The 13,460-nt window shown below is 37.1% G+C and overlaps 1 protein-coding gene across 2 annotated transcripts in view; it reads left to right on the plus strand.

The window, feature by feature from the left end:
* MALT1 (MALT1 paracaspase) overlaps positions 1-13,460 on the plus strand; it is a 61,543-nt gene that overhangs the window by 26,915 nt on the left and 21,168 nt on the right. The window contains exons 5-10 of one of the 2 annotated variants that reach the window (XM_081253139.1): positions 460-638; positions 1,056-1,152; positions 1,748-1,780; positions 4,617-4,643; positions 6,382-6,414; positions 11,902-12,105. In XM_081253139.1, the coding sequence (XP_081109265.1) occupies positions 460-638; positions 1,056-1,152; positions 1,748-1,780; positions 4,617-4,643; positions 6,382-6,414; positions 11,902-12,105 (573 nt within the window). The remainder of the gene's footprint in view (positions 1-459; positions 639-1,055; positions 1,153-1,747; positions 1,781-4,616; positions 4,644-6,381; positions 6,415-11,901; positions 12,106-13,460) is intronic. The other variant, XM_081253140.1, reaches the window with a different exon arrangement.

Genomic DNA, 13,460 nt, shown 5'->3' on the forward strand with positions numbered 1-13,460 from the left:
TAATTTTAAGAAGGCAAGTTAAATGAAACAGCAGAACGTAGAGCTTTCTGTTTTGAACAGAAACATCACTCAAGATGCTTATGTCCTTTGCTCCCACCGAAAAGACTCTGTGGCCAAACACATTTAGAAACCACTTAAACTATTTTCCCCTCTTAAATACACAATGCATACTAACACTTGGAAAACTGAGAAGTCCTGCAGTAAAGACATCTGTTTAACTTTGTTTAACCCAGAATGTTCTAAACTTATTTGTCTGCAGCATCCTTTTATCCACAGAACATCTCTTAATATTTCTAGATGTGCTACAGTTTTATGAAACATCATTTGGGAGATGCTATTGAAGACTGTAAAAAAAAAAAAAAAAAGATGGATGAACTTGAAAACATTTTTTTAATTAAAAAAATTTTTTTAACCTAGAGATTTTATTTATGTTCCGTGATATTTTTCTTTTAATTTAAGGAAGTTTGGATGGCGTCTCTGACTCTAAGTTGCAAATCTGTATTGAACCAAAGTCCCAAAAGCTGATGCCTGGCAGCACGTTGATCCTACAGTGTGTTGCTGTTGGAAGCCCTATTCCTCACTACCAGTGGTTCAAAAATGAATCACCATTAACACATGAGACAAAAAAGCTATACATGGTAGGAAGTTGGCCTTGGGGATATTTGGGGGGTTAATATGTAAAATAAATAGTATAATTGAAAATTACAGTGAATATTAAAATTCATATTCTTTGGGGTGTTTTAATGTTTTCAGTATTTTTTCAAGTTCTTTATTATCTAATATTAATTGATTCTTATATTTGCAAAAGGGCTAGAACACCGGCCCACATGTAAGTGCTTGTATGAAAAATGTCAGACAGTATTGCATCAGACTCACCACTGTTAGATTCACTGTTATTATTTGCTTGCTAATATTTGACCTAATGAATGGAAATAATCTAGGAATGTCTGAAATGTTAGGATTTGTAGGTTTAAAAAAAAAAACTCAAAATAACTTTCTCCAAGCCACTTAAATTAAAATTGAGGAAATGTGAGAATGTTTTAATATTGATACAGGTGCCTTATGTGGATTTGGAACATCAAGGAACCTATTGGTGTCGTGTATATAATGATCGAGACAGTCAAAACAGCAAGAAGGCAGAAGTCATCGTAGGTAAGCAGTATCGCTCAGTATTCTGACAAATGGAGCCATATAAAATGAAGTGTTTGAACAGTGGAAATTCTGTTCACCCATTGAATTTAATGGTATGTTAAACAAAATATCTGCTGATGCTTAAGTAGAAATTTGAGAGCATACATACTAAACTAATCAGGATTCACATACAAAGAGCAGAAAGAACTGTAAAAAAAGGCTATTTTATTGAGATCTTTTTCATAATTTTTTTACTTTTATAGTTTGTATGTTAAACATTTATGGCAAAAATGTATTCCTTAAAGCTTTAGCTAAAAAAAAAAAAAAAAACCTTGATTTAGGGGAAAAAGATTTTTAATAAACCATTTTTTCAAAAAAAATCACAGGCATATAAAGAAAAGAATGATTATTAATCAACAATCCCTCTATGAAGTGCATAATTTGGGGGTGTGTTCTGGTTAAGCTTAGTGCATTTGGTTATGTTGTCAGTAGGAGGAGATATTGATGCATATGTTGGTTTGTCAACATATTTCTCTGCTATTTATCTCTGCTTGATGGCTGCCCTTCCTAAGATCATGAATTACAACATATTCACATTTGTTTTCTCTGAAACAAGGAAGAACAGATGAGGCAGTGGAGTGCACTGAAGGTAGTGTAATCCTTTGGTTTGAAACCAAATATCCCGCATGCTGGTTCCTCTTGGGATTGGTGGAGTGCCCTGGTTTATTGAGTGCAGTGATGGAAAAAATACTAGCTATAAGAAAAAATTTTGATAGAAGGATACTGTATCTTAGTCTTTGAGGGTTAATAAATTACCAGAGACACTATTAAACTGACATTAATTAAAACAACTAATTTTTAATTGATTTTCTGTTGCATATAAAAATAAAGTTCCTGGGACTTCCCTGACGGTCCAGTGGTTAAGACTCTGCGCTTCCACTGCAGGGGGTGTAGGTGCGATCCATGGTGGGGGAACTAAGATGCCATGTGCCGCATGGTGTGGCCAAAAAATTAAAAAAATAAAGCTCCTGTACAACACCTTATGAATAGTGAACAGTTGCAATTAATTCTTAATGTTAATTATCTTCATAAAATTTGTAAAAATACATGGCTATACTGTCATGGATAGTTGTTTAGATTATTTTATCTATCCTTTAGCCATGGTAAGATGCCTCTCAAATGCAAATGTAATTTCTATAACAGTTTCAGGACAGGAGATTTATTGTTTAACGCATGCTTTAGCAAATATTAAATATCCTGTTTTAATATAAAATTTATAAGATCCATTTTTTGAAGCTACAAGGCTGAAGATTATATATTATGGTAAAAGTGACATGGTAGATTAAAGAGAACTGAAAGTTATTTTAACATAAACTTTTATCTTGTTTTAATTAACCAAAGCCTTGCACATAAGTTGTAATGAGTAAATTTTAAAACTTAAATTACCTTCCCCTAGTGTGATGTCACATTGTTTTGCAAAATTAGGTTTGTGGATAGCAAAGTATTTTTTCAATTTCTGCCTCTTTATTATAAACCCTTAGGCTCTACTTGAGCAAAGTAAAAAAATAATGTTAAATCTTATGTTTCCTGGTTTTCCTGTCCTTCATACTGCTATGGTGTCACTTTGAAATACTATAATTACTGTTTTCATCCCAGTCATAGTTGAGGACAGGAATTCTCTAGCATAAAGCAGTTCTAATCCTGTGACCTGTGGGCCCTACATGAGGGAATCTATGTAAAGAAATCCTAACCAAACTCTTCTTCCTTCTCCTTTTTCACCTAATTGCATGATTTTTAAAACCTCCTAACGTTGGAGACCTCTAAGAATAAACATAAACTAGCATTGCTGTTCAGCTTCTGGGTAATGCATGTGTATTACCACCTTGCTGCTTCTTTACCTGAAAGATTCTTCCTATAATTTTTGCAGTGGCACACACTATTAAGTAGTAACTTTCAGATAAATCTGTTCCAAACACAGATGAAAACCCAACTATGAAACTACTCGAAAATTTTCAGATGGAAAAATTAGATCCAACTCTTCTTTCTAAAAAAGTCTGCAAAGTTGAGGCATTTTATAGTTGGTGGAGTGGCACATGCTAACAATGTCCCAACATACCATATCTTTTTCTTACCTGTAGAACATGATGTGATCTATTTTATGTGCTTTGTTAAAGATACTTGATCAGGAGACGGGGTAGGGGGTTGAATAGGTGGAGCTCGGGATTTTTTTAGGGCAGTGAAAATATTCTATATGGCAGCTGTAGTGGTAAATACATATATGCAGGTTTTAAATCGTTTAGGAGGTCAGAGGAGGGGGATCCCAGGATGGAACACAGAATATGACCAAAGAATCTAAACCTATTGCAAGTGTATGAGGCAACCTCACTGATTATGGGATGGAAGAACAGGTGCTAACCTAAGTACCTGGGAATGAGTGAACACAGAAGGCAGAAGAAATCGTACAGAACCCTGTACTCTAGCTGATACCACTCTGTAGTTGATTTTATATCTCATAGAAGTTACTGCATAATATTTTATGAATAGTATAGCATTTATAATTTATTGTGAATGTTAATTTTTATCTTCACACAATTTGTAAAGGAAAAATAGATGGCTATAATGTCATAGGTATTTGCTTAGATGATTTTCTTTCTGTTAGCCAGGCTCTACAGGCTAACAATTCTGAAACCACTATACCTCCAAAAACACATTCCACCAGTGTAACCAGGAGAAAAACATCAGACATATCCCGATTTACAGACATCCTACAAAATACCTCACCGATAATCCTGAAAACTGTCAGTGTTATTAAAAACAAGGAAAGTCTGAGAAACTGTCACAACAAAGAGGAGCCCAAGGAGACACAAGTAAATGTGATGTGGTGTCCCGAATGGGGTCCTGGAACATAAAAGAACATTAATGGTTCATTAATTGTGACAAATACGCCTTACTAACAACAGATGTTAAAAATAGGGAAACTAGGTATGGGTGTATGTAGAAACTCTCTGTAGTATCTTCACGATAGTTCTGTAAATCTTGAACTGTTCTAAAATTGAAAGTTTATTCTCAAAAATATCATTTGAGGTTTTTAATTAGTTTCATGAAGTGTATAGTTGAGGCCATAGACAAACCTGTCTCTTGATTGTTTTCATCCAATAATTGGCCAGAATATCTAAAACTTTGATCAAATTAAGAATGAGTCTATTTAGCTTTTTGTCATTTAATGAAAGTAGTACTGGCTCAGGAGTCCTAACTGATGTCCACAACCACATTCTCTCCTCTTCACAATTTGCATGACTTCTCCTTTATGGCATTTTAAAAGTCCTAACCTGATAAGACATTATAACGCAATTCAACAGTGCAAAAATCAACTTCTTTTGTCAGTCTTACTATCTGTGCTAAATTGGCAGCTTATTTAAAGGTTATTTAAATCTATTTAAATTATTTAAAGATTATTTAATCTATTTTCTCTTATTTTATTTTAGATGAATTAAATAATCTCGGGCATCCCGGTGAGTAATACAAACATTAAAACATTAGCTTTAGATATTTAGTTATTGAATACAGTAACTTAAAGATACTATAGATATTCTCTATCATTGTGAATAACTCTGTGTCATAAAAAGGCAGTTAAATGGGGAAGTGCACGCTCTTTAATTTGAAAGACAAGAAGCAGCCTTTGAAAGAGGGACAGGAGTAACATCTCTGAACTCACCAGACCCCTGGGTCCTTGTTCAAAACTGCCCAGTCATTGAACACATCTGAGCTAGTTGGGTGGGTGTCTGTAACTGAAGTAAAATTATTGTTAGTGCTACACAGATGAGTAGTTAGTCATTGACCATTAAGAGACTGACAGTTGGCAGGAGTAATTTTCATTCTTTGGCCAGTTTTAATCAGAACAGATTTCTGAACAAGTTAAGCTAAAGGGAAGCCTTACCTGAGATGAAAGGCGTGGTAATAGTGAGGACTCCATGAAGACCGAGGACATCAGTCCAGGCTGTGAGCATTCTGAAAGGCACTGATGGAACCTGTGACTATATCTGAAAATAAAACCTCACACAGGAGTACAATAAGAAGGTAGTTATATGTATCAGTTAATATATGTAGAGATCCCTCTTATTTCTTGACATGTTATTTCTCATAGTTTTAGCACCATGACTAGTTTGCTTAGTTTTCTGCCCATATTTTGTTAATAAACATCTGTTATTGTGAGTGATGATTGGGCTGTGCTGATTACACATAAGCCAGTGAGACAAACCAGAATGCCACTGTTACCCGCATATCATTCCTGCTGTTCCAGCCTCGAGCTCTGGGAAGCCCCTGTGAGACTTGCTTCAAGCACCCAAAACTAAGTGGTGTTGGAGAACCACCCTCGTCATGTGGCTAGTTGCTTCTCTTGATCTGGTTAGAAATCCCCTTTTCCTAAATTTGTCTGTTATTTCATGCCCTTCGATGGACATTATGAAAAGCTATCTCAGGAAAACTTTTGCAAACCAGCACCACTAAGCTTCTAAAATTTTCCTGACCTCCTTTTTCATTATATCGTTACTCCTCAAGAATTAGAAACACCAAAAAGTTTAGTTTAAAAGAATTTAATATATTTTTAGTGGACTCTCATAGCATATATATTATTAAAAATGCAAACACCCTGTCTATAGTAAAAGACACATTACTGACTGAACTCCATCTTTCCCTGCATCTCTTCCTGCATGGTCCTTGAGAGTGGGAGGTATTTCATTTTATGTATAGTTAATGGCAAAGAGCGTGACCATGGAATGAGATTTCCTAGCTTGAAAACATTGGGCAAGTGACTCAGTCTTTCTCTGCCTCAGATTCCTTATTTGTATAATGGAGGTAATAATAGTACATACCTCATAAATTGAGATTATTTAAATCCGTTGTATTTACAGCACGTACAACAGTCCCATGCCATCGTTCAGTAGATGTTAAATTCCAGCACCAACCGTTTTCAGATTGTAATCTCTACCTAACATGTTAAAGAGTATCACCCCAGCTGTGGTAATCAGTTACCAGAGACCTTCTCCTGCCCGATTCCGACTCTTGTCCATCTAGGTACATGTTTTTAATCAAGAACCTGAAAACCTTAAAAATCATAAATTAGCTGTTAGAAACCACATTCTGCCCTCAGTGCTGCTGATGTGATTGTTCATTGTTTCTGTATCTCTCTAACCCCAAAGATGTATCATGGATAACAGCTCCTTATCTTTTTGCATTTTTACCTTTCTATAGATAATAAAGAGCAAACAGTTGACCAACCTTTGGGTGAGTAGAGCTTTAAAATGCTTAATCAAAACATAATTGTAGCATGTAACTCTTTTATGGGGATCATGAAGGGATTTGAGACTTTTTAAATTGACAGCTTTTAAAAATATTTGAATAACATCGAAGCCAAATGTTTTATTTTGGATATTTATAAAAGAAATTATAGAATAGGAGACTTTAAAAGATTATGAATTCAGTTTCAGGGACCAGATCAGCTTCTGTGGAGTGATTGCTGTGTTTTGTCAATGTGCAAACAAATATACATATAAACAATAAGAAACATGTATAGGTCACATAAAAGTGAGTAATACTATATCTTGGTGGAGTTAGAGGTTAGGCAAGCACCAGAGAGGCTGCAATAGCAGCTCTACATGTTGAATAGGAGAAGGGCCTTCCAGATAGAGGGAAAGTGAAATCCTAAGTAAACTTCGTAGAGAAAGAATACAGGGTGCCTGTTGTATTTGGGGAGTTGCAGGTAACAAACGATCCTCTAGAACGTGAAGAGAAGGAGCCTAGAGAAGCAGGATGAGACCAGGTCTTGAGGAGCCCCATTTCTCAGACAAGCTATTGGAAGGAAACTTGATAGAGGGGTGAGATTTGTCCCTCTGAAAGGCCAGTCTAGTATCGGTGTAGAAAATAAACTGGAGGGAGACATTGTTTAGGTTAGGAGAACAATTGAGACTGTTGCAATGGTCTAGATAAGAAATAATGAGAATCTAAACCAGGGTAGTACCAAGACCATGCAGGAGAAGACAGAACAAATTCAGAAGACCTTGAGGTGATGGAATCAGTAAGCTGTTTTCATCACCTCACTATAGGGTATAAAAAGTACAGAGGAATCACCATGCCTGCTCAGATTCTTGCTGGACCACTAGGCAGGTGGTGATACAGCCCACTGAGTTAGAGAATACAGAATCAAAAGCAAGATTCAAAGGATAGATGACCCTCATTTTGGGACCTAACCGGTTTGAGGTATCTGTGTCACGTGTAGGCAGAGATACACAGCAGGCAATTGTGCACGTGGATCTGGAACTCTAAGGACAGGCCAGGCTCGGAGAGACAGTCCTGAGCATCATCAGCATAGAGGTGGAGGCTGACACTGTGAATGGTAGCATAACATGGGATTGCTCAGCCCGTGGAGAAAAGGGCACTGACTGGGGAAGGAGGGTGGCCCACACCGTGTTTAACAATTAGAATCAGTTGTCACTGATCAGATAGCATATATAAATTCAGGTTTCTAGATTTTCCTGAAAATGGTAGATTTTGAGTGAGAGCTGTCAGTTGTGCTTAAATAGTGGCTGTCCCTGTAAAAGGGCATGTGCCCCTGTTTTCCTGTCATGTAATATTCTCAGTCTACTTCACTCTCTCCCTCTCTCTCCTCCCCTCCTTCCCCACATGGTCTCACCAGGTAGTTAAATTTCTTTACATGGTGGCTGAATCCCCAAACCAGAAACTCTCTGGACTTAAGGTTGAGACCCAGAACTGGCAGAGTGTCACACTACATTATGCTCAGAGAGAACCACAGGGCAGCCCAGATTTGGAGCCAGGGGCTGGGGCCAGGGTGAGAGTGACCACACTGCTTAAAGACAAGGAAGCCATGGCTCCGCAGGGGCTGCCTCTTACCACAGCTGGAAAGGCAGCCTGGATTAGAATATGAATGGTTTTGTCTAAGGAACTTGGACTTTATTTTGTAGGACATAGAAATTAAAAGATCTGATGCATGAGACCAACAAGGACTGTATATTCACCCAGTCAAAGTTGATGTTAATACTCAATCACTGATAGATGGCCAAAGGTTTTTTTATTTAAACACTTATGTAGCACTTAATATGTACCAGGTCCTTTTCCAGTTGCTTATGAATATTAACTCATTTTGGATGAGATGAGTAATACACTATTAGAATAATCAGACATAAAATTAATGATGTAACTTGTACCAGTTTTTAAAGAATACATTTCATTAAACTTTGGAAGACGTCTAGGATCATGTAGTTAAAATCTCTTTCTGAAGTTGTTTTATCCTGTTGCTTAATCAACTGGTGTTTGTGTTTCCTTTTTCCAGTGAATGGTTTGTGTTCAAGAAGTTGTGGGTGGCTCTTACAGTAAATGTTTTTCTACAGAAAATATCTTCCATTTATTTTATCACTTGAAAACCATCATAAGTCGCTTATATAGTTGCTATTTCGAAGTTTTCTTTGATTCCTCACTCTTATCTTCTCAACTTCAAATTTTCCTGTTTCTTTCTCTGTCATAGCTCTAAAGTCTGACTTTTCCTTTCCCTTTCTACAACCAATTCCTGGAATGAGACTTTTGTCATCTCTCATTTCGACCACTGCAGTCTGCTTCTCTATTCTAAGTCCACCCCAGTTCACCTATCGTTCAGGAACTGTTTTGCAAGTAGAGTGGGCAAGGTAAGTTCCCTACCCATCGTCTTTATTACCATCAAGCTCAAAATGCTCCAAGACGGTTTAGGAACTAGCTGTTAAAAATTATCCTTGGGGAAAAGTTTTTGAAGACTTATGGTCAATTATTGATACACACATTTTAAGCCCCATAGTTCTCAAATTGCTGAACCCTTGCATTCTTTTCCTTTTCTTTTTAATTTATTTATTTATTTATTTATTTATTTTTGGCTGTGTTGGGTCTTCGTTGCTGTACGCGGGCTTTTCTCTAGTTGTGGCGAGCAGGGGCTACTCTTCGTTGCGGTGCGCGGGCTTCTCATTGTCATGGCTTCTCTTGTTGCGGAGCACAGGCTCTAGGCACGCAGGCTTCAGCAGTTGTGGCTTGGGGGCTCTTGAGCTCAGGCTCAGTAGTTGTGGCGCATGGGCTTAGTTGCTCCGCGGCATGTGGGATCTTCCCGGACCAGGGCTCGAACCCGTGTCCCTTGTATTGGCAGGCGAATTCTTAACCACTGCGCCACCAGGGAAGCCCTGAACCCTTGCATTCTATAAATAATACCAAGTGTTCCTTCCAAACAGATAACAAAACTAGTGAGTAAATAATTGATCTTAGCAGAAACAGCCTGTATGGTTAGTTTGACAACTGTTCCCCCAAACAAAAACCCCAGTGATTTTTTTCTATTACATACCTTATAATTGGTTTCTGCCAACAGAAAATTTAAATCTATTATATATCCTAAACTATCATAATATCCCACCACGAAACCCACGATGCTTTGCAGACATTTTACTACTTGAATCACATTGGGAACCCCATGATTTGGACTGTAATGATGTCAGCCAGTGACCACACATCCTCCACCTCCTCTCACTTAGGAGCAGATTGAACTGAGTCCATCAGTGTATTGAGATTGGCTCTGAACTCTGATAGGGTTGATGGGCTCAGAAAAAAATGCTCTGAAATTTTTCTGTGGATTAGCCAGCTGAAGTGTTCCTATATAGTGGGTAAATTGCTGTAAGAGTACCTTTCTAGTTTATTTAAGAAGAAACTTAAAAAAAAAAAAAGGAAATACAAGTGATCATGTTTTATACTGCCTCCTAATTGAAATCCATCCTGAGTATTCTCAACTTTTTTTATTGAGTTTTAAAACTAAAGGCAGTTTAGTAGAGGCTTGATGTCTCAATTTACTTATTTATTAAATAGTCTTGAAAATTGGCCTTTTCTGTGGAATAGAAGAAGAGATTATCATTTGTACAGGACTTGAAGTGACTTTTATTGAGTTAGAAATGTGGCTTAAGTATCATTTCATTTTTTTCAAAAATGTGTATACTCATAAGAATAGGCAATTAGCAAGAAATCTCTGAAAATGTCAGTGTAGAATAAAGATACCATGACAAGGGGAATTCCCTGGCCGTCCAGCAGTTAGGACTCGGTGCTTTCACTGCTGAGGGCCCGGGTTCAATCCCTTGTTGCACAAGCCGTGCAGCGAGGCCAAAGAAACAAAAAAAAGATACCATGACAGAAGTATTGAGGATTTTCACAAAGTGGGGTATTCTGCCACTTTGAGAGGGTCACATTCTTTTAGTTGGTGCTAGTTTTTCTCCAGACCTTGTTTAACCCTAGACTTAAATGCTCTGTGGAAAGAGAAGAAATTCCACCAGAGATTTTTGGTGACATTTAATCATCTTAACGATTTGAAGCATCTGAAATTAGATTACATATTGTAGCCATCAAGTCAGCAATGTGATTATTTGTGCCTGTTTCAGTTGCATAGGAGTGGTATCCATATTAATTTATAAATAAGCTACTTTGGGCTTCCCTGGTGGTGCAGTGGTTGAGAGTCTGCCAGCCGATGCAGGGGACGTGGGTTCGTGCCCCGGTCCGGGAAGATCCCACATGCCGCGGAGCGGCTGGGCCCGTGAGCCATGGCCGCTGAGCCTGCGTGTCCGGAGCCTGTGCTCTGCAAGGGGAGAGGCCACAGCAGTGAGAGGCCCGCGTACCGCAAAACAAACAAACAGAAAAGCTACTTAGCAGCACTTTGTGACAAAGGCTGGTCACCAAGTCCTGGCCAGTGTCAGGCTGGGACTGCCATGTGCTCCTGTTACACCTTCTCTGCTGCTCTCTGGTGTCTCCGTCATGGATTTAGACCATAATGTGCTGCACACACCCCACTGCCAGCCCTTGAGAAAAACATCATGACAGGTTCCTATTGTCATGGCACAGTCTCAAGTCTTTAACCTTTAACCCCACCCGCGACTAGCAAAAGTACAATTCTGAAGACCTCTTATGCACTAAGCAATGCTCAGCCTTCCACAACTCTTTTGGACAAGCTATATACCAGATTAAGCCATCTGGTACTTTTAAAGGCACAGGTGTGGATCTTCTTGCCTCTTACAAACAGGACAGCTTTTGGTGTGAGACCACGTCCTTGAGCAAAGCCTCAGTTCACTAAGGTCACAGATTGAACCACTAAGACATTCATACAAAAAGTCTGCATGCAGTCCTGAGGTAACCGCATCTCACCCAAACAGGGAATTTTTTTTAAAGAAGCTAACGGGAGACAGTACATCAACTGAAAATTTAAAAATACAGTATTTGTTAAACTCCTGCTTTTCCCTCCTCTTTGGTATTTCCCCTTACCTGCTCTGATGGGAATTCTTCCTTTCCCTCTTTTTGGCATTTCTTTTGTTTCTAGCCTGTTCCATTGTCAGCAAAACAGAACCTAATTTGATGGGAACCCAATTCCAAACATTCTTTGTTTAAATTTGCTCTGAAAGTCTATATTGAATATTCTTTCCTTCTGTTGTAAATCAGTAAAAGTATTACTTTAATATTAGTTACCGTTATGCTTCATATACAGCTAATATCCTTTGCCTGGTTCTCAAAAGCATCAATTAATTTCAGTTGTTTGATTCATCAGCCTCTGTATTCCTCAGTAGAGTTTATTGGTCTGCTATGTAAAGTGATCACTCTAAAATGAAATTAAATAATGAAATCTTATTTGTAAAGCATTTTATTAGGTTTTACTTTAATTTTTATATCCTCCTTTAAATTTCTCCCCCTCCCCCCCCCTTTTTTTTTAAATAGCAAAGGACAAGGTTGCTCTTTTGATAGGAAATATGAATTACTGGGAGCACCCCAAGCTTAAAGCTCCTTTGGTGGATGTGTATGAATTGACCAACTTGTTAAGACAGCTAGATTTCAAAGTCGTTTCACTGCTGGATCTTACTGAATACGAGATGCGTAATGCCGTGGATGAATTTTTACTGCTTTTAGACAAAGGAGTCTATGGTAAGATGTTTATCATCTTTGCTTTTATAATTATCCACTATTTTTCTTGTATAAGTTTAGGTTAAGAGTTAAAAAAACAGAAAGGCATGGTAAACGGATTGTTGAAAAGTTTTATTCTTGTAATAAAAGATGGATTTTGATCTTCATTCCATAGTTCCATATGACTAATTAGCTTGATGTCTTTACTTTCATGTGTCAAAACAATGATGTTCTTATTAGAATTCTTACCTATCTTACGTGATTTTGTTTTATTGACTACGAGAGCTACAGTATAGTGAAGTTCAATGACCAAATAGCAAATTGTATATTCATATATGTAAAATATTACTGTGTGTGTGTGTGTGTGTTTAGAGTACAAAATGCTGTAACCGAATGAACATTTCACATTTGTTTCCTTTTTCTAACTATTGCATAGTATTTTCAGGTCTTTTAGTGGGAACTACAATAGAATTTAACAAGAAAATGTTGGTGAGTGAGACATATGAAAACAATCAGTAAACTAAAGTTTTATGCAGATACAGTTAAAGATGGACCTCCACAAAAATTCTAACAGTAAATTTTTAATGGTTTTTCTCATTCTTTTAAATACGTTAAGAACACTACATATATGTCAGTGATTCTTTAAAGAGAGAATATGCTGTCAGTAATAAGCAATTTCTTTGGTAATTTCTTTCTTTTAGTGGGCATAACCACAAGCATGGAACAGCCAAATGTTGTGCTATGAGCCATGTTTCTCAGAGTTGTACTCACCACGATGTTGTGTAATAACATTCAACTTCCAGGAAAGTGACATTTCCAGGCCTGTTGTCAGGATGCCACCGATAAAGCGTCGATTTGGCTTCTATATCTTTCCAATTATTTTACTTCAATCATTTCTAAATTTAGCCTTTTTACTTCTAATTAGAGTCATATGATGAGGCAAGCTTGGTACAATTGCTAAAGGCTCTCAAAGTAGAATTTTTAATGGAAGAAAAAAAATATTTCAAGATGTAACACATTACTGTATGTGGGATGAGGGAAAGTCTTAAAATCATACTAAATAAGTTTTAAATGAGTTTCTTCTTAAGTAATAAGGATTACAGTTGTTAGGCAAGTGAATCAACAAATTAAACCTCTCAGATTTGGGCTTTCAACTATTATGCTGACATTTTAATAACATATCTTGTTTATGAGCATATAAAGTGATGAATCTGGGTGAATCCATTCATTTTTCTTATGAAAATATGGTAGAATATATGATACTAATGTGCCTTTGTGGTAGTTGGTTTATATTTTTAGTCTCTAATAAGGTGGTTGGTTGATTATTTTTATGTTACATAATTTATCTCCGTTTTTAAGTGCATAGATGGCTTAAA

This window comes from Mesoplodon bidens, assembly GCF_964165515.1.
Source record: "Mesoplodon bidens genome assembly, chromosome: 13".
Taxonomy (NCBI): Eukaryota; Metazoa; Chordata; class Mammalia; order Artiodactyla; family Ziphiidae; genus Mesoplodon; species Mesoplodon bidens.